This window comes from Patiria miniata, unplaced genomic scaffold (assembly GCF_015706575.1).
Source record: "Patiria miniata isolate m_02_andy unplaced genomic scaffold, ASM1570657v1 HiC_scaffold_30, whole genome shotgun sequence".
Taxonomy (NCBI): Eukaryota; Metazoa; Echinodermata; class Asteroidea; order Valvatida; family Asterinidae; genus Patiria; species Patiria miniata.
Genome location: NW_024037070.1, coordinates 552,045 through 577,638, shown reverse-complemented (window position 1 = coordinate 577,638; position 25,594 = coordinate 552,045). Strand labels below are relative to the sequence as shown.

The 25,594-nt window shown below is 42.5% G+C and overlaps 1 protein-coding gene across 3 annotated transcripts; it reads left to right on the top strand.

Annotated features, from left to right (window-relative positions):
- The first annotated feature begins 346 nt into the window (after positions 1-346).
- LOC119739404 lies at positions 347-25,594 on the top strand. 3 transcript variants are annotated; one of them, XM_038214347.1, is made up of 4 exons: positions 347-562; positions 15,083-15,190; positions 17,989-18,094; positions 24,558-25,594. In XM_038214347.1, the coding sequence occupies exons 1-4, from the start codon at positions 404-406 to the stop codon at positions 24,668-24,670; spliced, it is 486 nt and encodes a 161-aa protein (XP_038070275.1). In that variant the 5' UTR covers positions 347-403; the 3' UTR covers positions 24,671-25,594. The 3 variants fall into 3 exon arrangements, with proteins under 3 accessions (XP_038070275.1, XP_038070276.1, XP_038070274.1); XM_038214348.1 differs by lacking the exon at positions 24,558-25,594 and adding an exon at positions 20,293-21,408; XM_038214346.1 differs by lacking the exon at positions 24,558-25,594 and adding an exon at positions 19,797-20,286.

Here is a 25,594-nt window from a genome sequence, read left to right as displayed (position 1 = left end):
CGGTGATGTTTGTAAATCACTGACTCAATACAATTTTTTTTGAAAAGCAGTTATTAATTGATAGAGATTTTTGGATGATGGGTATAACAGGAACCTGTAAACTCTTTAGTGATGGGTATAAGGGTGCATGGGGAGATTTAGACACATTTTTATACATATCAATATGTTGAAAGTAAAAAAAAAAAAATTAATTTAATAATAAAATCACAAAAATCGCCAACCCTGCAAATTCAGAACAAACAACAAGACTGACTTTGCCCGATGTACTATTTTCATCCACAGCTTCAAATCTATCAGCTTGTTTCCTGTCAAGCTGTTGAGCTGACATAAGGTTAACTTTGTCAAAATATTCCATTGCCATCCACAGCTTCTAATCGATCAGCGTGTATCCTATCAGGCTGACATGCTGGACTGCGCCAAGGAGAGAACAAACTCCACCCTACACTGCCTGAAAGACAAGCTGGATAACTTAGAAGGTCTTGTCAACAATAATTCAGTTGTGGCAAGATCACTCACTTCAACACATACCAGCGTGGACAGTGAAACCTCCCTTAATAATGAGGTATGTAGACTTACGAGAAAAAATGCAGTGGCTAAGCTCCCTGACAAAAATTACCCTCCCATGTAAATCTTCAATAGTGATTTGACTTAATATGGAGGCCTACTTATTACATGACACAGAGATTACAACACTGTATTAGCAACACTGTATTGGAGACAGATGTGATTGGCTGAGGAATAAATCTGGCCATTTACTTCATTTATCAATAATTTTTGGGGGGTTGAAAAATGCCAACGTACTGAAATTGGCTTTGAACTTATAAATACTGTTTGAGATAAACCATTTTGAGTTTCGTCATGTTCATAAATTTGGCCAAAAAGTGGTCATGTTGACCTGAGGGATTTCCTTTAAACGACTACGGAGTAGAGATGAGACTTTAAAATGATCCTTTCAAGGAATAAAAAGGAAATGTTAAAAAGAGTTTCCACAAAATCTATTGTTTTTGTGAGGCAATTATAGGGGCATCATTGAAGGTGCTACTACATGGTAAGTGAATGCGAGCATGTGGTAGCGTGCAGGATTCACTGCATGATAGAATGAAGCGAATACAGATTCTTTTCTAGAATAAAGTGGACTAATATACTCATTTGCTATAGAACAATAGCTTGAATAATGTTTGTAGAAACCAGAAAGCGTTAAAATTACGACTTTAAAAGGGATATTTCTATTATCACTATTCTGCACACCCCTTTTTACGAATAGAAGAGGCACACAGACGGCCGTGCGCACTAGGCGCTGAGCCCCCCCCCCCCCCAGAGCCATTCCCGGATAAGGCGATCCTGTGTTATGCAGATAAGAGGGAAATTAGTTGTAGGCTCTTCTCCAATCAGGAGAAAAGAGGGTCAAAGTTCAACCAATGAGCTTACTGTACCCAGGAAGATGGGGGAAATAGGGGGCTTTAGTTATACCCCACCTCACTTTGTCACAGCCTCTTGATGAAGCATCATCAAAACCTATTTGGAAAAAGTTTTTCTAAATAAGTTAAATCACTTTCTGAAGTTAACTGGATTTCTCCTATAATTTTGAGCGAGATATACTCTAAAAGCCGGCGAAAGTCTTGCAATTGCTCTTGAAAGTTTTTGGGCTGAATTTGCCTGGAGTATATCTTGCTGGATTTACTGGTATTTATTGAACCAAGTTCGCCTGGACTCTTTTCTATCTGGCTGATGACCTTTACGCCAGTGAAAGTTTGATTTATCTTCTGATTTGAGTTATCTGGAGTTCTCCTTGAAGTTTTAGTGGGATATACTCTTATTTGTCTTGCTGACAACCATGTAGCCAGCAAAAGGTTCAACAAGTTTATCTTCTAACTGGAGTTAACTGGATTTCTCCTTGACTATCTAGCTGACGACCTTTATGCCGGAGAAAGTTTGACAATTTTGCCTAGACTCAATTGTTTTCCTTGGTTCCGCATCCAACTAAGCTCTTGTTTAAAAAAGTAACTGTCGCCTACTTTATTGCAACAATGCCTTGACCCTGGCACTTGGTGAGCCGGCCAACCCATTTTGATGATGGCCAGGTCGACGCAGCACCAACTGAGACAAAGAGGACTAATGAGGGCACGATTGCTGCGAATCCTCCAGTACCACTAGCTCCGAGGCCTTGCTAGAAGTTACGGCAATCATCCATCCAGTGGCTATTCCGCAAGTAGCTGGTCCCTCCCCTTTAGGGGGTTGGGGTGAGTATGGTAGTACATGTAGTCCTAATGCAAATTCCCAGCCTCCTTCTAGTTTTACTGCTGTTTTTGACCTGGGTGCAAAGCCCGAGAGTGTGTCCCAAATTGGGATAGGTATGCCACTGGGTATGCACCTACCACAGGCAACTAGAGAGACGATATGTGTCGTCTTTCCAAGCCTCAATCTTAGATAGAACCATGTAACAGTAATGTCATTGTAGAAAGGGCTCGCTTTAACACACGAAAGCAACAGCCAGGGAAACCTATCGATGCTTTCATTAAGGACCTGTACCGTCTAGCTGACCACTGTGAATACGTGGAACTGAAACACAGTCTCATAAGAGATAGAATAGTCATAGGGGTGTCAGATGAGAAATTGTCAGATCATCTCCATTCCAAATCTGACCTCACCCTTGACAAAGCAGTCCAGATCTGCTGCCAGGCGAAATCACGAAAATTAAACCGAGATGTGGTGAGCGGTGAAATAGACTCACCTTCACAAGTCGATCACCTCCGGTCGTCATCTGCATCCCACAAAGGAACGAGTTGAATCGGACAAAGCCAACGCCAAAATGCACAGTCATCTGCCACACCCATGCCCATGGTGTGGGAAAGAATGACATAATCGTGCTCACTGCCCTGCCAAAGACTCGATTTGCTTGAACTGTCACAAAAGAGGACATTACAAAAGTGTTTGTAGTTCACGAGGTGCAGGATCTGCTAGATGATGACTCAGACTTACCATTCCTTGGTGAAGTCTCCTGCAACAAAGACTACTGGACAGCCGAGATATCTGTCAATGGACACAAAACATGCTTCAAGTTGGACACTGGGGCAACAGTTTCTGTCGTCAGCGATGCTGAGCCTTGGCTAGCTGGACAGAAGCTAAATACAACAAGTCAACCCCACGCGGGCCAGGCGGCACCCATCTTCCTGTACTTGGTGTGCTAGATGCAACACTTCAGTATCGGCAGGGACAAATCAAGGAACAACTGTACATCATCCAAAGCCAACACTGTTCCTTGCTCAGCAAAAGAGCATGCATCGAACTTGGCCTCATCAAACGAATCAATGAGGTTCAACCAAGTTCACCACCAGCCAGTTTCCGTGCTGAATTTTCAGCTCTTTTCACGGGTTTGGGCAAACTCAAGACGGAGTACCACATCACACTCCGCCCAAATTGCCAAGCCTGTGAGTCTACATACGCCAAGGAAAATTCCGCATCCGCTTCTTCCAAAGGTAAAACTAGAAATCGAATCAATGCTAAAGACAAGGAGTGATTTCGCCAGTGACTGTACCAACTGATTGGTGCTTGGAAATTGTTCCAGTGCCCAAATCAAATGGCACTGTGCGCATATATGTCAACCTCACACAGCTAAACAAAGAGGTCGAGCGCGAGATTCACCCCATGTTGTCTGTCGACGAAATTCTAGCCGGGTAAAAGCACGATATTCTCCAAGCTCGATGCCAACAGTGGTTTCTGGCAACTTCCACTGGATGATCAGTCAAAATTGCTCACGAAATTCATCACGCCCTTCGGTCGATACTGTTTCAACAGGCTGCCCTTTGGCATAAGTTCTGCACCGGAAATATTCTGGAGGGCCTCGAGGGAGTCATATGCCACATGGACGACATACTCATCCACGGTACATCTCAAGCTGAACATGATCACAGGGTGAGAGCAACCCTACAACGACTGCAAGAGGCAGGACTAACACCAGTGTTGTAGGTCTCGAGATCGGTCTCAGTCTCGGCCTTGGTCTCGAGACCACTTTTTGCTGGTCTCGGTCTCGGTCTCGGTAGCTGTGGTCTCGGTCTTGGTCTCGGTCCCCTTTGGTCTCAATATTTTGGCTGGTCTCGAGTCGAGACCAGCCAAAATGTCGAAATTTGGGTCGCGCACATAAAGCAAAGTAAGTACCAATTTATGCAATAAGGGACAACCATTTTCGGGGATTGTATTGTTAATTAGCCCACCCCTGTTGGTGTTAAGTATTTTTGTTATTTTTTAAATAAATGAGGCGCTCCAAATTAGTGACATTTTCGACCCCAATCTTCTCTTTAATTTGTGATAATATTTTGGAGAAAGAGTACATTTTTCTACCTGATTTTCCAGCAATGAATTTACACACTCTTACCAGTTACCATTCACTGTTGCCATGACAGTGTGTGATAAGACTCGATTTTCTGGCTGCTCATTTGAAGTACCCCATTATTCCCTCAGAAAGCAAAATCCCAGTCAGAAAAAAAATAAAAATTCATATCTGGCTACCGCCTTTCAACTTTTGGGTCTACATGTGCAAGTCGATATTCCATGACTGATATTTTAAAAATAAATCAATGTTTTAATGCTCCAATTTTTTTTGGAAATCAGGTTTACAAGGAGGCCCAATGTAAAATTAAAGTTACATTTAAATATCCGTTAGTAGTCATAGCTGAAACCAAGGGGTGGCTGTGGAGTTTAGGGTCCGAGTCCCTATAACAGATGAAACATCCACCTTCAACTTTTTACTTTTGTCAAGTTCCAACATTGCAAAAAATTAGTAAAAATTGTCGTACTCCTAAGTTGAGAGTTTCTTCATCAGATTTACACTTTATAGTAGTTAAACAATATTTAAAAAAAAATAATTTAAAAAAAGTGGCAACAATTATGGAGTTCATCAATTAGGTTTTGCCCTTCTTTAAACTAGGTTGTTTCCAATTTTTTAATTGATTGTGACAATAACAAATTCTGTTGCCATGTTGTAATTTATGGTATGAAGCAAACATGAAGAGCACTCGCATGACACAATTAAGCAGGTACAAGTGATTCCTAGCTTTCAATCACTTCCTTCACATGAATCACATCCCCATCGACATCATCATCTCCAGGACAGACTGTTCAGCTGTAATTAGTGTCTTGTTTTTTTTATTTAGATTACTGTTATTTATCATCTGCGGTCTCAGTCTCGGTCTTGGACCATTTCGGTCTCGGTCTCGGTCTTGCAACTTCAGGTCTCGGTCTTGGTCTTGGACTATCCGGTCTCGACTACAACACTGACTAACACTCACTAACAAGTGTGAGTTTACAAGGAACACAATCAAGTTCCTTGGCCACATTGTAGATGCATCTGGTCTCCGTGCAGATACCCAGAAGACAGCAGCCATTGTCCAGTTCCCCACACCCACAAACATCACAGAGCTACAACGGTTCATGGGCATGGTGAATCAGCTGGGGAAATTCATCCCTGGACTAGCTGATCTCAATGAACCACTACGACAGCTACTCCGTAAGGATAGTGCCTGGTATTGGGGCGAGGCACAACAGCGAGCATTTCAGCAACTAAAGGATACACTCGTTTCCTCTGAGATCCTCGCTCACTATGATCCAAACCGCCCAACAATCATCCCAGCCGATGCTTCCATGACAGGTATCGGTGCAGTTCTGCTCCGAATTCAAGATGACTGCAATCGCCGCCCTGTGTGCTATGCATTGAGATCGCTGAGCGACACAGAGAAGCGCTATGCAGTCATAGAAAAGGAATCACAAGCCCCTAGTGCCGCTTTTGAGCATGACTGAACAGTCAAAAATGCCACCAAGCATTCTACGGTTTTGTCTCCGACTAATGAGATTCAACCCACAAATCATGTATGTGCCTGGCAAACATCAGACAACAGCCGACGCACTTTCACGAGCTCCAGTCGGGATCCCTGAGAAATCCAACATTGCGTTCGTCGTGGACACAGACAACTTTGTGTTGTTGTCAACACACTTACCACCTCCTCACAACGCCTCTGCGAAATCAGCCAAACTCAAAAGGCAGATGAGGAATGTTCCTAAATCAGACTGTACTGCCTAACAGGTTCGCCAGCATACATGCCCCACAACCCACTACTTCGCCAATACTGGCAAAGCAGGAGCCATCTCGCGATCGTCAACGACTTACTGCTGTACGACGAACGCATAGTGTTCCCGAGAACAATGCATCTGGAAATCCTCGACTGCATACATCAGGGACACCTCGGCATCACCAAGTGTCGTGCAAGAGCACAAATGTCGGTCTGGTGGCCTGGACTGTCAAAAGGTATTGAGGAAATGGTCACCAAATGCACCACATGCGCCAAAGAACGACCTCAGATAAAAGAACCGCTCATGCCTGCCTCCTTCCCATCACGCCCATGGGAACGACTAGGCATGAGTCTGTTCCAGCATTTCGGGAATGTCTACCTCCTAGTCATCGACTACTTTTCCCGCTGGATAGAAGTCAAACAACTCAACGAGCAAACCTCACACAGCGGGATAGCAGCACTGAAACCTATCTTTGCAGTGCATGGCATACCCAATATTGTCATGTCTGACAATGGTCCCCAGTTCAGTGCCAAGACTTTCCAACAGTTTGCAGCAATGTATGGATTTGTGCACGCCACAAGCTCGCCGCGATATCCACAAGCAAATGGGGAGGCTGAGAGAGCAGTTCGTACTGCAAAAGCACTCCTCAAGAAAAACTCAGATCCGTACCTTGCCCTTCTCACATGTAGGTACCCCACTTCAAAATGGCCTATCTCCAAGTGAATTACTGATAGGCAGGCGTCTATGCAAACAACTTCCTGTTCTGCCAAGCACTCTGAAACCAAGGGTGCATAGATGAGGATCTTGACAAAGTCCGTACCAGAGAGGATGCCTACAGATCAGCTCAACAAATGACCTTCAACAAGAGACACAAAGCACAGGAACTGCCCACTCTGCAGCCAGGTTATTTGGTCTGGATTCGAGACCAAAACCACGAGGGCAAAGGTGTTGAGAAATCCCAATCACTTTGATCCTATGTAGTTCAAACCGATCAGGGCATTGTGCGACGCAACTGAAGTGCCCTAATCAATACATCCAATGTAAACTCATGGACACTTCGACTGTGGACTCTTAACCATTGTCTAACCTTATATATAATCAACTGTTAGTTGCATGTTCTGCTAGTTAAAAAAAAAGAGAAAACATACTAGCTCAAAACTCTTCTCAAGTCACAAAGTTAAGGGGCCATTCAAAATGTTCAATGTTTTAAAATTTCGACTTTTTTTCCAAATTATTTTGACCCACCCACCCACCCATTTCGATTAATAAAAAACTGAACATGTACATGTACATGCACTTGCATGTACATATACTTGAACATGAACATGTATACCCATGTTCATGTGTCTAGTTCAGTGACGGCGTGAAGTTGTCGGTCTTCCTCTTTTGCACTGGTGACCTTCAGTTTTCTTGTGTTTTGCCAGCTGATATGCTGTTGGGAATGACAGGTTGCAGTTTTGGAAGCCACAAAGATGACTGTGGTTTTGTTGTTTTCTGGATGAGGTGGATGACATGTGACATAAGAGGTTGTGCCTGACACGTGAGGAAGCTGAGAAAAACATTCGCTCATATCCCCCCCCCCCCCCCCCCTGTTTGCAGGGCGGGGGGTACAAGCGAAAGAAAAAAAATCAGGTTTGGGCAGACATCACATCACAGGCTGCGGTCCTCGTAGTCTTGGAGTCCAGTGGTTGAATAGTCCAGTTGTTATAGCGATGGGTAATCGACACCCGCGGCGTGTTATAGAGCCGATCAAGTACACCTGGTACCCTGCTGCCTCTGCACGGCCTAACCGCTACAAACGCCCGGCGTCCAAGTCTACTGAAAAACCACATCCCTCATGCCACAGTGGGTCTATATATACACGTACATGAAGTACATGTACAGTACATACAGGGGACGAAGTTGGAAAAGAAACACGCATCGCGATATCGGAACGCTTGCGCGTAGTTCAGGCAAGTCAACAGATCTATCTTTCTTTGTTGTTTTTATCTTTTTTCCATGGAAAGTGAATTTCGATTTTCAATTATTTAGCTTGACCCACCCACCCACAATTTGGACAAAAGATTGAAATTTTAAAACATTGAAAATTCTGAATGGCCCCTAACTTCCCATAACTCTTTGGACTTTAAGGGGAGGTGTAGAGTAAGCCAACATGGCTATGTTGTACAGCCCCCTCTTGTGTTCAACATGTTATGCACATGTAATAACCTTGCCATGTAAGTCGCCATCTTGGAATAAACACATTGCATTGTCTTCCCATAAAACCTTCTCTTGTCACATTACTACAATAGGAATTTGAATTTGTTTAAAAGGAGCATGTTTATCACACATCAGAACAAAAATATCCTCAAAAATGGGAGTACCTATAGAATGCAGGGCCACGCCAGAGCAAGTTTTTTTTGTGTACTTGGAGCCTTGGATCGAGGCCGGCGATATGAGGATAGGAGTAATGCTGTCAGAGAGAACGATGTCAGGAATTGATTGTCAAGGTCTAAGTGTGGAAACGGTTATACTTTAGGGACTAAGTTATATTATAAATATTTACCCTAAATTAATATCTGGAGTCTGCGCTCTAAACTTGCAGCGGCTTCTTCTGGACTCCTGGTTGTTCGTCAAACTTCTCTTGGTTTGGTCGATGATAATTATTTACAGGCGTATATACAAAAACTAGTGTGTCCTTCCACGGGAACAGTCACTGTAAGGAGCAAACACTGCCTAATGGTTCCTATTCCCGGTTCCTAAGTCTCTACACAGCGAAGGAGTGGGGTGGTGAAAGCATGTGCTCCTGGTTTATATACCGACGCGTAGAATGGAATGCCCTGCCCTGCCCAGTCAAAAGAACTGAACACAATGGGCAATAGAACACAAAAATGCCTTGGCCACTAGGGCAGAACTCGGAACAAAAAAGGACTTAACTGACTTTTTATTTCTTCGGCCAGGACTGCACATAATATATACAGCTGCTGTAGGAATTTCACTACAGTAGCCCCCTTCTAGATCACAGTTACACAAAAATGTGATCGATAATAAAAAAAAATATTAAATTACCAAAACATTTACAAAAAGAAAATTTATTCATTTACAAAGACTGTCTGCAAATATCTGCTTGGCCAGCGTACACGCCGTCCAGAACGAGTGAATCTTTCTGATTTGTCTGGAGTGATGCTGGATGGAACAAATTGTTTCTGATCACTTTGTTGATCTGGAGTTGGTGTTTTGGACTCGAAATCAGTATGGGCAACCTTTAACCTATCAACACTAATTGAATCATGTTTACCATTGATGTCAAGAATGAAATATTTATTTCTTCTGTCAATGACGCGATATGGACCATTATAAGGAGGTTGCAGTTGCTTTTTGACAGCGTCTACACGCACAAAGACATGTGTACAGGAAAACAAATCTTTAGATACTTGACTAGGGTGTTGGTTAGGTCTAGTTGATTTCGGTTTAAGTTCAGACATTTGATGACGTAATCGGTCAACATAACTGGCAGGGTCTAGGCTATCTAAATTTGTGACAGGTACTACTAACTCTCCTGGTAATCGAAGAGTGGAACCAAAAACTAACTCTGCAGCACTACATCCCAGATCGGCTTTCAGAGATGAACGAAGACTAAGTAATATGAGTGGCAATGACTCGGTCCATCTGTTTGGTTCGCTTTGTGCTTTGAAAGCTGATTTGAGGGAACGATGAAATCGTTCAACTAATCCATTTGCAGCTGGATGGTAAGCAGTGGTGCGAGTACGTTTTGTACCAAGTAGTTGTGATAGATGCTTGAAAAGATTTGATTCAAACTGGCTACCTCTATCAGTAGTAATTGTAGTAGGGACGCCAAATGTGGCTATCCAATTGCTGACAAAAGCTTTTGCAACTGTTTCTGCAGTAATGTTAGAAATTGGTATTGCTACAGGCCACCTGGTAAGTATGAAAAACCATTAGATGGAGGCAAGGGACCGACGATATCAATATGTACATGGCTGAAACGAGCGTCAGGTGTTGCAAAGGTACCTATCGGAGTCACTGTGTGACGATGTACCTTGGCACGTTGACACTGAATGCAATGTTTGGTCCAATTTCGAACATCTTTATTGATAGAAGGCCATACAAATCTTTGAGTTATTAAGCGTTGTGTTGCTCTAATGCCTGGATGGGATAGACCATGGAGTGAATCAAATATATCATGCCTAAACTCTGATGGAATATATGGGCGTGGTTGACCAGTTGATGTATCACAAATAATGGTATTATGTGATGTTAGAATAGGCAATTCTTCAAAATGAAGACTAGACGATTCACGTAGCTTAATTAGCTCTGGGTCTGTCTTTTGCTTAAGTGCTATTTGATCGAAATCCACAATTGTGTTTGATAGGCTTGTGTGATTAAGTGAGTTCACGTCATACCTTGAGAGCGCATCTGCTACAACGTTTTCTTTGCCTTTAATGTGGCGTATGTCGGTACTGAATTGAGATATGTAGTCTAAATGACGAATTTCTCTCGGTGAGTAGCGATCTGGCTTTGCCTTGAATGCGTAAATCAAAGGTTTGTGATCAGTTATGATATAAAAATCACGACCTTCTAGAAAGTATCTGAAATGGCGTATCGATAAGTATACGGCCAACAACTCACGACCAAATGTACTATACCTGGTCTCTGCTGGCTGTAAACGCTTAGAAAAAAACGAGATTGGTCTCATTTCATTATCTATGCACTGATTAAGTACACCACCAACCGCAAAATTTGACGCATCGACCATTAAACAAAGTGGAGCATCGCTAACTGGATGGACTAGCAAGGTGTTTTCAGCTAGAGTGGATTTAGCTCTTTGAAAGGCAAGTAATTCTTGTTCTGAAAGCACAATCGCAATGTTCTTTTGCTTGCAACAAAGAAGATCTGTCAAAGGTTGCAAAATGTCAGCGCAGTGTGGAATAAAACGCCGATAGAAATGTATCAATCCCAAAAATTCTCGCAGTTTACGCAGTGAGGTTGGTGCTGGGAAGTCTTGGATAACCTTAACCTTACTTTCCAAAGGTCTGATACCGCGACAGTCGATGTTATGACCTAAGAATTCTAGGCTAGTTACTCCAAACTCACATTTGCTTGGGTTGATTACAACACCAAATTCACGAAGGTGATCGAAAAGTAGCCTAAGATGACATTCATGCTGTTCGGCATCATCACTCGCTATCAATAAATCATTGATATATGCGTAAACAAAATCGAGACCATGCAAGACTTGATCGATAAATCTCTGAAATGTTTGAGCTGCATTCCTTAAACCGAACGGCATACGAATATATTCGAAGAGGCCGAAAGGTGTAGTAATCGCGGTTTTAGGAATGTCTTCAGTCGCAATAGGTATTTGATGGTAAGCCTTAACTAGATCGATTTTGCTAAAGATCTTTTTACCATGTATACTTGACGTAAAATCGTGGATATGCGGAATGGGGTATCTATCGGGTTCTGTGATATTATTTAGAGCACGATAATCGTCACAAGGTCTCCAATCACCGGATTTTTTAGGCACCATGTGTAAAGGTGAGGACCATTGACTATCTGATTGGCGAATAATCCCTAATTCCAACATATGATCAAATTCGGCTTTAGCTGCTGGCAGTTTGTTTGCAGCAAGTCGTCTAGGACGTGCATACACTGGTTGTCCAGTAGTTTTAATGTGATGAGTGACATTGTGCTTAACGGAATTTTCCTTGTAGTTTGGCCTAGTTATTTCTGGATATTGGCTAAGCAAGGAAGTAATAGCATTGTCACTGTTAGGCATGGCAAATATTGGGCTAGGTGAAATTACAGAGGCTTTGTTACCTGAAACTGTCAGTTCGGTTAGTGAATCAATTAACCTGCGATTTTTAACATCTACCACTAGAGAAAAATGCTTCAGGAAATCAGCGCCGATAATCGGTACAGGCACAGCTGCGATAATGAAAATCCATTTGTAATTACGCCTTAATCCGATATTCAAAGTCATAGATCTCTCTCCGTGAGTGGTAATGGGGGTTTTATTAACCGCTTGTAACGTATATGAACTACAGTTGCATTTATCTTTACTGGTAGGTGGTATCACGCTTACTGTCAACTAGAAATCTAGTACCAGTAGTTTTGTCTGTAATATAAAATAGACGACTGTTTGTTTTGCCAGACAAACTCGTCGTCCCTAGTTGCTGGCTTTCTAGTTTTCCTGATTTGCCGTCTTAGGTTTAGTCTCAGTGTAGGAACAAGGTTTGACACATTTAGTAGCTTCGTCTCCAAATCGCCAGTGGTACCAGCACTCGGAACCCGCGCGTGGTACGTCACTTCTAGACTTAGACGGACTTCTGTATCTTTCGGTATTTTTACTTTTACTTTTAGAACGCTCTCGACTACGCCCACGAGAGGAAAAGTCACGGTTACGTTTACTTTGTTGACTGTTGACAACAAGTGTTTGAACTAGAGCTGTTAATTGGTTGACCTGACTTTGTAATTCATCCATTTGCGATTCAATTGCGTGGGATGAGGACATTGCATTCACTTCGGTAGAAGTGGCTACTGTGGGCGGAGATGCGACTTCTAAGATTTTATCGGCAATAACTGCCAACTGTTCTAAGTCTACACTATCACTAGTCGATGCCAATATCAATTGTATGTTCTGAGGCAAACGTTGGAGAAATAATTGTCGCAAGATTTTTTCTTCGAGATTGTTTTCTCCTAGAAGTTGCTTCATACGGCGGAGAAGCTGTGATGGCTTTCTATCGTCGAGTTCCTCAGAAATTAAAAGTTGGTGCAATCTTTTTTGCTCGGATTCTGATGTTCGTTTAATGAGTTCCGATTTCAACTTGTCATATTGGTCACCTGCAGGAGGGCTAATTAATAGTTCCCGAACTTCTTGCGCGATTTCTGGTTGTAGTGACGATACTACGTACGCGAATTTAGTTGACTGGCTTGTAATTTGGCGAGTTTGAAACTGCGCCTCTACTTGCGCGAACCATATTGTAGGATCGTGTGGCCAAAAAGGTGGCAATTTAAGGCTAACCGCATACAAAGGTTCTACTGTCTCTGGTGCTTTGGCCATACTTGGGTAACAAATATACTTAAATTAAATGAAACGTATGTACATAATTTCTAAACTGAAGAATTACTTCGAAGTGCCTGTCGGTCAAAAGAAAAGGATCTACACATTTCAGAAAACTTAAGAAGGCTTAAGTACTCTTCTATCGCGAGTTGTATCATAAACAAAAGTTGTTAAATCATTAATTCCTGCGGCTAATCTGACTATCACTTGGTCAGATTGATTGTAAGTATGAAGTTTCCGGACAACTGGACCTACAAGATTATAAATTTTAGCACCGCGATATGTCAAATAATCAATGGCAAAAGGAAACTGTGATGCTTTGGGATACTTGTTGAAATTATGTCCTCGCGAATCCGCAGCGAATAAACAACGAATCATTCCCTACTTATGAACTACTTATGAGAAATATTTTTATACAACGCTACAAATTTTATTTTTAATGTTAGCCGACGGAATGAAAATGTAAATGAAAGAGTTTCGGCCAACGTCAGGGTCACCAGTTTTAGGGACTAAGTTATATTATAAATATTTACCCTAAATTAATATCTGGAGTCTGCGCTCTAAACTTGCAGCGGCTTCTTCTGGACTCCTGGTTGTTCGTCAAACTTCTCTTGGTTTGGTCGATGATAATTATTTACAGGCGTATATACAAAAACTAGTGTGTCCTTCCACGGGAACAGTCACTGTAAGGAGCAAACACTACCTAATGGTTCCTATTCCTGTATCCGGACACATATGGCATAAAAATGGCGACTGGAACTGTAGAGTAGACGACTATAACACTGCTAAGTCTCTACACAGCGAAGGAGTGGGGTGGTGAAAGCATGTGCTCCTGGTTTATATACCGACGCGTAGAATGGAATGCCCTGCCCTGCCCAGTCAAAAGAACTGAACACAATAGAACACAAAAATGCCTTGGCCACTAGGGCAGAACTCGGAACAAAAAAGGACTTAACTGACTTTTTATTTCTTCGGCCAGGACTGCACATAATATATACAGCTGCTGTAGGAATTTCACTACAACACCTCTATGTTCCGACTGCACATATTCCTATTCCTATTCCTAACCCTAACCCTAACCGGGAGTAACACAATCTAGGTTGTCGGAACATAGGGGTGTCGGAACATAGAGCAGTCACCGTGGAAACAGATGGGGTCAGTGGGCATAAAGTACAATAATATGCAGACGTGCAAAAAATTCTAAGTACAGCGGATGCACTTGTCTTCTCAAGGAAGGGAAGGCGCGCTTGTGAAGGGGCACTGGAGCCATGGAGGCGCGGAGCCTTGGAGTCTTGGAGTCGCGCTCCGGTAGAGGGCGCAATTCTCGGCAGTAGGTCGACTACTGTGGCTCATATCCATATGAATGATCCTAGGACTTCATTTTTTTTAGAACGAAGCATCCATATCCATGTTAATTTCCTCGCAGAGGAAGGGAGGGCGCGCTTGTGACGGGGCACTGGAGCCGTGGAAGCGCAGAGTCTTGGAGTCACAGAGTCGCGCGCCAGTAGAGGGTGCAATTCTCGGAGGTAGGTCGACTACGGCTCCACGCAGCCATACGGAGGCGCGGATATAGAGTGAAGTGGCCCTGTATTCTATAGTTGTGCCCAAAAATGTTCCACGCAAGGTCAGGGTTGTCAGATGTTTCAATATCACTCCAAGGAACCTGTCTAAGGTCATTAATAAAATCACTTTCATTAACTGTACGGTACGACCATCCCCTGATGTTACAGGCAGGCCCCTTAGGAGCTGACCTTTATGCACAGCATAGATTAGTGAATGGTCACTTACAGTTGATGTTAAACACCATTGTGTGAGTACATTTCTGGACAAGATGTCCAGACATGGTCAATGAAGGTTTCAGAAGTACGAGTAATACGAGTTGGTTTAGACATAACGTGAGTTTAATTGAGGTGTTGACATTAAACAATGACTTTAGTTCTCATTGCTTATCCTTAGCTTGGCAGGGGAAGTTCTGACAGATATCCACAGCATGATACCTCACCAGTCAAGATAATATCAAGCAAGTACAGACCAGTCAGGAGGATATCAAAACCAACACAAGAGGTTTGTCAATAGCATCTTTTTATTTGTCTTCGTTCATGGTAATGTGAGGGTAGGCGACGCCCGGCGGCAGCGTCCCTGGGTTTGAAGAACTGACGATCCTTCGGATTGGAGGGTGTGTGCCCTCACGGCAAGAGGACTCCCAACAAAGAAATTCATTCAGGTCTTGGTTCATTAAAATCCTTGGTGTATAAAATCCTTGGTGTATAAAAACTCTTGTGTATCAAATCCCTGAAATATAACAACATAAATAAATATCTGATACAAAAGTTAATCATACAAGTTCTACGGCATTAAATAATTAAATCTCTACAACATAATAATAGTAAATAAACGCAATCAAAATATAACCTTGACTCACCCAACTCTTGTTGGTTTGCAATCATGGATTATAAGCCTGTGTCATCACCTTGTGCAATGTACCTAGCATACATGAAAGTAATGTAAATATAGTTTAAATTTATAAACAAACTTCCCTGTAAAATCATGCATTTCACAGCGCGCAGCTTAAAATAGAAAATAATACATGTACCGTGCGCGATTGTCATGGATACGACCCCAAAGGTGACCAAAAGTTCCCACATGTACAGCGCGCACGTGAGCGTAATGCTGTATAGAAAGCAACGCTTCACAGTGTACAAGTACAAATTGAATACAAAATCTACGTGTAAAAGTTGTGACACGCGGGTTCTGTGAATCAAAGTTTAGGCAACAAAAGTTATCCAAAATCAATGCAAATTGATCTAACCCAAGATTAATCTCCAGTTTCAGATACTTCTGTGATCCTTTACGATACCCACTGTTCATTCATTACACCCAAATCATGATTTAAAAGCAACATAAAAACGGGATATTTACCGGATCGTTTCTGGCTATCCTGCACTTATTTCATGCAGAGTGCATATGAGAACTGCACTTAAAAGGGCGCCCTCTTGGGCTCAGAGGTTGACACTTAAAGTGGGACCCTCACATTAAAAAAAACAACAACTTGGGACTCCATACATAAAGGGTAGATGGAGGGGACACTGATTTTACGGTGAATGTGCCTGGACCCGTGGCATTTTAACTTCGGCACAATGCACCATCAGCAATGTGTTCAAATGTCCCTCCCAGTGGTTCCCCTAACTTTCCTTTTTTGTGTGAAACCATTGTTAGTGTGTAATTGTGCATTACATTTGTAAGATGATGATAGGCCCTTTGCTCAGTTGCGGCTTCACTGGCAAGTTTAAGTGACTTACATATATGCAATACATTGTACTTCTTAAAATTAATGTGGCCTGACGTTGCGAACTTAGCAAGTTCTTCTTCAGAGGCTAAAACAGAAATGACAGAGGTACATACATTAACATGGGGGTGCACACAAACATGCAGGGCTGAAAGAAGAAACACAAAAGGAGGATTAGGTGTGAAAGGTGTGGAAAGATGCAGGGGAGGGTGGATGAGAGAACAAAGAAACAAAGGGAGAGGGCAAACCACAAGGGGTCTTGTGTAAACAGGGGAGGGACCAGAAAGGGGAAGGATCAAAGGTCACAGGGAGTGGGAACGGACAAAAGAGTGTGAGAGTGAAGGGATGATGCGGGGGGGGGGGGGGGGGGGGGGACAGTATGGAGGTAGAAAGGGATGAAAGATGGGGGAAGATGGGTAAACACAAACAAGGAAGACCAGGTGGATTATCTGTAAAAGAAGACAATGGAGGAAGCAAAGGATTAGTCATTTCCAAGTTGGATGTTGAGACCATGTGGTTGAATAGTTCGAAGACGATTCATCCACACTTTCTCTCTGCTGAGGCGAACTGAGTCCTTGCGATGGCCAAGAGATTCAATGCCCTGCAAAATCATATCAGAAATGGAGTGGTTAGGCAGGTTGAAGTGATGACCAACAGGGGTGTCTAGTTTCTTGGTGTTGACCGTTGACCGGTGGGCATAGAAACGCTTCTTGAGCGTATTCTTAGTCTCACCTACATACTGCACTCCACAGACCCTGCAAGAAATGAGATATATGACATTAGAGGTGTTACAAGTGATGTTACCAATGGTTCTGTGGGTAGTGACAGAAGAGTGGCCAGAAAAGGAGTCAGACTCCTGGATATGAATCTGGCAGACAACACATCTGGAACTGCACTTGAAAGTACCATGCTGGGTGGGAGGGGATGCATCTAAGGAAGGGACTTCAGCTCGAACAATCAAGTCCCGTAGATTTCGAGGACGCCTGTTAGCCAATGTGGGGCCGTCGGGGATGGCGCGGGCAAGGCGATCTGAAGTGTGGAGGATATGATGATTGTCATTAGTGATTTTGCGAAGGGGAGGGAGATTGGGGTGAAACGTGGTAACCAAGGGAATCATGGGTTTGGCCATGGCATCGGGGGTCTTTCCCGTGAGAGCTAGATTTCTGGGGATAGATTAATTTTAAGATTTATATATTCCAGGTCCATCCAGTCAGTAAGCAGTTTGCAGCAGTTTTACTTTTTTTCATATATATGCAATACCTTAGCAATGTGCAATGCAAAGAAGTCCTTGTTTTGCAAATATTGGCTCTCGATTGCTCCGATGTTGCAATTGTAGCTACACAGCAAAATTGTTATGTAATTTCTGGAAATACGATGCAGGTCACTGAAAGTATTCACCACTTCTACAATTGCTCGGTCCAGCATTCTGCCTTCGAAAATGCTTTAGGCGCATCAAAAGTGTTATGAGCATTGCATTGATTAATCTATGACTGCTGCTAAAAAAATTAATAAATAAATAAGTGTGTTCTACTTAATTAGCTTGTTAAAATGGGAGATCTTTTTAATGAATTTTTAGGTACAGCAACCACCCAGAACATCAGTACCATCTTGTACTTTTGCAAGCAAGCCTCATCATCAAACCTGTCCAGAAAGAACAGAGCAACCAAAGCAAGGACACACAGGTGACCAATCTTAATGGTATCATAATGATGACAATGTGTTTTCTCCCATCCCTCTAATGGAACGTTTCAGAAATGACCATAAGGCCCAACCACTTTGCGTGTAGGCCACATAGCATGTTTCAGCCACATGCAGACTTGTATTTGAGTCACCAAACATCGAGTTGAGTCCGAGTCGCCTCTCCTAAGTCCTGAGTCATGCAGGTTGAGTCCGAGTCATGTGTCACAATGGTTGAATCTGAGTCTGAGTCATGAGTTACCCTTAATTTATATTGGAAATAAACTTCAAACCTCACAGCGTAAATGTTCCATTTCTTTCACAGCTTTTCTCTAATGTAATGAACTGGAAATATTCATAAGATGGAATAAAAAAATACATACATGTCAAATAAGGCAAGGCGTCAGATAATCTGGTATCAAACACTATCAAGCTAGTATTTACATAACATCAAGTGTGGACGCTGGGGTACATTTTTCAAAACAAGCCAGCCAGTACTTAAATGTGTTTCTTTTGCACGGCAAAGACTGTATCGCTTGCTCAGGAAAGCGTTGTCTTCAAAACAATTTGTGATTTGTGGTAAGTTTGGTGGAGTCCCAAGTCACGCAAGTTAAGTTTGAGTCCAAGGCTGAGTCATGTGTCATCATGACCCGAGTCCGAGTAATGGTAATTGGACTCAAGTCGGACTCGAGTCCTAGTCCCAGTCCATGTCATGAGTCATCAGTGGCATAGCCAAGTGGGGGCTGGGGGGGAGGGGGGGCACAAATTCCCAGTGCCCCCCAGGTGTCCCCCCAGGGTCGTTTGAAAGTATTTGTTTGAGTGATTAAAATGAAGAGAAATCTAGATGACTATTTTTGACTTCCCTGAACTGCACATCTTTATGAAATGTGAATAACATGCTAAGAAAAAAAGAGGGGCCCCTAGCGTCAAAATATGGCCCAGCCCCCCCCCCCTCCAACCGCTTTTCGAATTTGCAGGACTTGCGGAAAATGGAAAATTGGGAGAAGATATTGTTGTTGGGTCCATCCTTGGACCTTGCTGTGATTGGGCAGGCTTAACAGCTTAAAGCATTGTTTCAGTTTTTGGAAAATACAATTGCCTGATTGAAAATACAATTGCCTATAAAATTAAATTTCTATCCTCTTGCTTAAAGTGAGGTACAAACACATATTTGTCTTTTAAATGTAAATGCTGACATATATACTGATTAGTTTTTAAAATATAGTTTGAACAATACCCACTCCCAATGCCAGACATACAATTGTAGTTACTTTTACCTTAGGACACTCACTGTCGGGCAGAGATCAAGAGAGGTTTTCTGGGTCAGAACCCCCCCCCCTCCCCCGCTCTGACACCAAAACAAAATTATATCAATTATAGTAATAATACTTACCTACATGTCCGCCACAATCAGACATAAAGAAATCCGATGGGCCTGGACCCCCCCCCCCTGCAAACATTCCTGGATCCGCCCCTGCTCGGTATATAAGAATTTCATTGTCATTGCTGAATTTGCACTTGGTGAATGCAGGAACGAAATGATGTGCCACATTGTAAACTCCAGGGTTTACAATCTTTCATGGCATTTGGTGAACTAAAATGACTAAATGCTATTAGTCATACAAGAACATCACCAACTTGGGTGTCATGAGTCCTTTTTCTCAGTATGCCCCTCTTCAGCATGATAGTCCTTATTTCTTTGTCCAGTGGCTGGCTTCAGTACGTCAACAGATGTTTGGTGCCAACAACTCAGTTTGGTGGTGCCCTGCGTGGGCTCCCATAGTATGAGAGGGCAGGCAGCGAGCTCTGAGTGGCAGACACAGTGACTAGCTAGCCTCCTTTCTCCCCGACTTTAATTTACACCTTCGCATGTAGTCCTCTCATAGCCATTGAGCACCAAGTGCAGGATGTGCATGTAGCACCCATCCAGTGCCTTCTGCTGTGCCGATGAATAGACGGCACTTGAAGTCATCTCTGAGCTCAGATTTCTATGCTGACTTCATGTTGTGGAGTGCGCTCCATCTGTAGGCCCCTGCTCCGTTGAGGCGATCAAAGCAGTCTAGTACTTGAAACCCTGCAAACCTCTAGCACAGTACCATCCATGGCAGTAACAGTGGTGTCCTCAGTGTTGAATGCCATGACCTTGGTCTTCTTGGCATTGAGCTGTAGCATGACCTTCTTACACTCTCTTGACCACCAGCAGCATCCTTCTGGCTTGCTCCGCTACATTTGAGGTCAAATTTGAAGTTGTCTGCGAAGTCGAGGTCCATGATGGTGACTGGAGGGATGTGAACACTTTTTCGCCTTGTCATTCGCCTTATTATGCTAGTTGTTCAGCAGTTAAGTAACAGTAAGTGGCATTTAAGTCACTTAAGACATGTTTGCATTGACTTACTTTTGCCAAAAAAAGTTATAACACCGATTGTTCGTTATTTTTTATTTTTGGCAATTTTTACCTATAGTCGCACTAGGATTGATTTTGGTCATTGGAAAGTCATTTGCTATATATCTGTGCCACCACTTCTTCTGACCTAATCTTCTGACCAGAGGTCTAGAAAAAAATGTAAATGCTGACATATATACATAACAGGGTTCAAATCCAGCTGCTGGCCAAAGTTGTGTCCTTGGGCAAGCCACTTCACCCCCACTTATCTTCACCCAGGAGTATAAATGGGTACCAGCATTTACCTGTGATGGACTGGCATCCCATCCGGGGGGATAGAAATATTCTGTCATTGCATGCCGCTGAAACTGGAGATAAACATCAGCTTGATGGGCCATATTGGCTTCTGACAGAACATTATGTATCAATCCTTACAATCAATTGATATATACATGTGTACGTATTGATTTATTTAGATTTTTTTCATCAATTTTTTACAATGAAGGAAAACTGACAAGGTTTATGCATAATAATTATAAGTGGAAAAGAGAAATTGACTGAAGATTTAAAAAAATATATATGTATATAACTAACCATTATTATCTCAATTCCCAAATCAGTCTGTGTGCTAATTTTTTTTTTTTGAAACAATTTACAATTTCTGCACACTTGTAGGAATTGCCAGGAAAGGTCAAAAATAAAATCTGGAAATCACATTCAAATTCATCACTTTGTAAAGGTTAGTAAAGTCAATTTATGATCAGGGATATGCAGTACTGGTCAGAATATAAAGTTTCTATGAAAAAATTACAATGTTCCTTTTTTTTTTATCTTTCTCGTCAGCCTTTCTTTTTTTCTGCAAGAATACAATACCATTGTACAGGGTGAGTAAAAGAAATATCCCTTTTGGATCAGGGGTGGCGGAAGGCTTTTCAAACTGGGGGGGGGGGGGGGGGCAACACCAAAATGGGGCACTTGCTCAGAAAAAGGGGCACCTTCAGTCGGTGTGAAAGTAGAAGAAAAAAATATGGTCCTGTTCATTTTACTATAAACCTACATGTGTATGATGAGGAACAAATTATGAATATGTGATGCGCGATAAAGCTACACGAGTCGTTTGTCGACCCTGGTCAAATATTTTTTTTATTACAGATTTGGAGAGAATACAACCTCAGCATTACTGCTGTGAAAACCGCATGCTGATACCATCTTTAGTGCAAAAATTATGGAAGTTGGAACACCAAGCAATGTGATGAAGTGATGCGATGAAGTGGCCCTATTTTGGCCTGTATCTCCAAATTAAAATTTCTGACAAACGACTCATTTACCTTGATCGCATCACATCTTGTCCATTTTGCTCTTTGTGTTTCTTTTACCTTGACATTATGTAGAGAGACCTTTTTTTTTATCACGAGAGGAGCACTGTTGCTTTTGATGGCCAGTTCAGTGACCATTTTGTTCACTAAAACAAGTAACAAATAATTGTGAAGAGCACTATAATTTTGTAGGGACCAGTTTCAATCTAGAGGGGGGGCACAATTTAAATGTTGTGATGGAGGCACTAATTTTCAATTTTCAGTGGCGGCACCAGACTCTAAACTTTGCTGGGGGGGGGGGGGGGAATGAAATATTTTGTTGGGGGCAGTCAAAATAAACCCTGTCAATGGTCAGGAAATAAGCCACTAGAGCAACTTAGAAGTGTATAGGTGTAGATTGGGGGGGGGGGGGGGTGTTTGGGGTAACTTGGGATGCTTGGGCTGTCGTGACTTCTGACTAAGTGACCTTTGGCCTTTATTCTCGATCGGTATGGGGCGCCTTAGGTGACAAATTTAGATTAATGAGTACTACATCCTTTTCCCCATGTTCCACCTTGAATAAAAGTTATGCACATGTGAAAATGGAATCTGTCGAATTTAAAGATGATGATTGAATAAAACAATGTCGAAATAAATTCTGAACTGTTTGAGTGTCCTTATTTTGATGTCTCTACAAGGGCGGATCCAGAACACAATTTTTTGGGGGGCCAAAAAAAATTTGGTCCCACTAAAAAGTGGGTCAAAAAAACTTACGGCGTGGGGTTCGGGGCCCGCTTTGGCCCGAGACTTGTGTGGAGTTTCAAAGAGACGGGTGTGGAGTGGCCTGTCATAGAGTAGTGCAGCAGGTACAACTCCTGTTGTGGCATGCAGTGTTGCGTGGTAGTTTTGCAAGAACTTGTACAGACCTTGCTTCCATGGCATGCCATCAGCGATTGCAGTACGATATGTCTTTTTTACTGTTTTCATGAAGCGTTCCACCTCCCCATTGGCACAGGGCCAACGTGGGGTGACTTTCCGATGATGGAACCCCAGGTAGGCTGCGAAGGATAAAAACTCCGTCCTGTTAAAGGGTGGTCCGTTGTCAGTGCGGACTACCTTCAGCATGCAGAATGTGGCAAAGATGCGATCGAGTTTGGGGCATTAGTGATCTGCTCGCGAGAGCAACAATCAAAAGTTCATCCTTGTCATTGCGTTGGGCGAGGATACCAGCTAGGCCAACTGGGCTGGCATCAACTACGAGTTCATTTTTCCAACAATGCGCAACTCCTTCGCGGATCTGGCGGAGTGCTAGCTGGTGTTCAGGTCCCCATTGCCAGGGTGTGTCTTTCTTTGTCAACTCGCAGAAGGGTGCGGAAACGGTGGCAAGATCAGGTATGAACCGGCTACAGTACGTGACCAGTCCGAGGAAGCTGCGTACTTCGCTTGTGTTGGTAGGGTCAGGTACATTTTGGATGGCATCTACTTTCTTCTTGCCGGGGGAGATGCCGGTGGAGCTGAATACATGTCCGAATTATTCGACACGTGATTTGCCGAAGCTACACTTGTCTCTGTTCAGAGTCAGGTTACATTCGTGAATGCGTTGCAGACAGGCTGTGAGGCGTGCGTCGTGTTCCTGTTGACTGCGGCCAAACACTAAGATGTCATCGCTGATGTTGAGTGTGCCTGCGAGGCCGCGGAGCGCAGAAGAGATGGCGTTCTGGAAAACTTCGGCTGCAGAGCAAACGCTGAAGTTTAAACGCTTGTAACGGAACAGGTTCTTGTGTGTTGAAAACACAGTCAGATGGTGAGACTTGGGGCCAATTCAACTTGGTGGTAACCTGCGTTTAGGTCAAGTTTGCTGACGATGGTGGATCCGTTGACCCGGGCAAGAATGTCGTCGATGGTGGGTGTAATGTGACGCTCTCGCTTGATGGCAGTGTTTACGTTTCGCATATCAACACACATGCGAATCTCGCATGGTCGATTAGGCTTTTCGACCACGTGGATGGGTGAAACCTATGGGGTTGGCTTATTGCGTACAGGCTCAATGATGTCAAGGCGAAGCAGTTTGTCCAGCTCATTCTCGACTTTCTTTCTGACATGAAACGGGACAACTTTACTCAAATGCCTTGGACAACCTCACTCAAATGGCATCCAACTCTGATCACTTTCATACCCGGATCCAACTTTGGTGCCAGTTCTAGCTGGCGGTTGTGCCTGTGGATCTCCTGTGTTGCTGTGGAAGCTCTCCATTCAAGTTCATGCGGTGATTTTTTCCAAAACAGTTAACATTAAAGGGGGCACTTTCTCTCTATGAAAGGGTCAGATTCAACATGCTTCACTTCCCGAAGTCCGGAAAAATATTAAGAACACACCAAATTACGTTTAACAGACGCTCTTTCTGTTGTAATAAATATATATTTTCCTCCACTATCTTGGAAGACACATACATCCAAGCTATTGCAATCATGTATCTTCAGGGTTCAATGTCATAAAAATACTTGAGATACCTTCTTAAGAGCTGGACTTTTTCATTTGTACAAACCCTTAAGTGCATTGGCCTGGTAAAACTATATTTTATAGAAACTGACAGCACGACAATCTTGTTTTGGACAGCATGGCCAATTTTGGACAAATTTACTGACAGGTAGTAATGTTCTTTACCCTTAATTTCCTCGTTAGTTGATCAGAGATTGTCCTCTACAGTTCATGCACATACGCCATTACAGAGCAAAAGTTTAATACCAAATTCTAAATTCAATATATGTTTGTGTTATTCTCCTGCTGTAGATAACGATTCAGAGCGACTTGATGACCTAATGAATTCAATCCAACGCTTGAAGGAGGAGAAACTAGCTCAGATAGAATGTTCATCACCCTTAACAAAGCTATGCAATGAGTGATCGAGTTCTGGAGAATTATGACTTGTTTCAAGTTAATGTTCAATTTCAGTACCTGCTAATTAAGAAAAAAACTACTTAGCAAGGATAAGTGATGCGAAAAGAATTCCAAGTTCGAATTTAACAACTGACACACTACATATGACAGCTCATGATGAATTAGTGGTTCTGTAGGAGCAGTTTTTATGTCCAATTTGACCCTTTGCTAGGATGATTATTCACTGAAAGTTGATTGTTTTACCTGTGAGAGTCAGTCCTTAATCTTGATTTGTGCACCTACCGTTTGAATCTTTAACATGTAGCTTGAAGGATGAATAATCACATGTGAGGTAAATTATGTCATTAAATATACATAATTTATAAGCGACTTATACAGAAACCTGATCCTTCATTACCTTTGGCAAACTTGGATAAGAATAATACTGGAAAAATAAGCCTGACATGGCAAGAGGCGTATTAAATTTTAAGCCTTCCACTTGTACAATTTATGCAATACTCACATCATCTATCATATTAATCACGGTTGTCATTGTATGGCATTTTGAATTTACGGGCCTGTTTGTAGAACATAATGAAAATAGATGGAATGAATTCGGAATAATGTACTCTAAATGCAACACGCAAGCACAACAAACGTGAACAACGACATTTTCTAAAAGTATGATGCACATGTTTGCGTTTGCGCACAGCAAAATAAAACGCTCATTTAATACTGATTGTGTCTTTCGGTATTTGGCATTAATTAGCTCAGCATAGAATACAAGTGCAGATATACAAGTAGCTGTATTCCAGTTTTCCATAGGTTTGTGCACAAACATGTACATGTATGCGTACAGTAGGCTTCACTTTATATAGCAAGTTAGGGCTCTAGTATTTAATAGCCCTATTAAAGGGGTTGTGAAATCTTTTGAAAACACTTTATCCCTA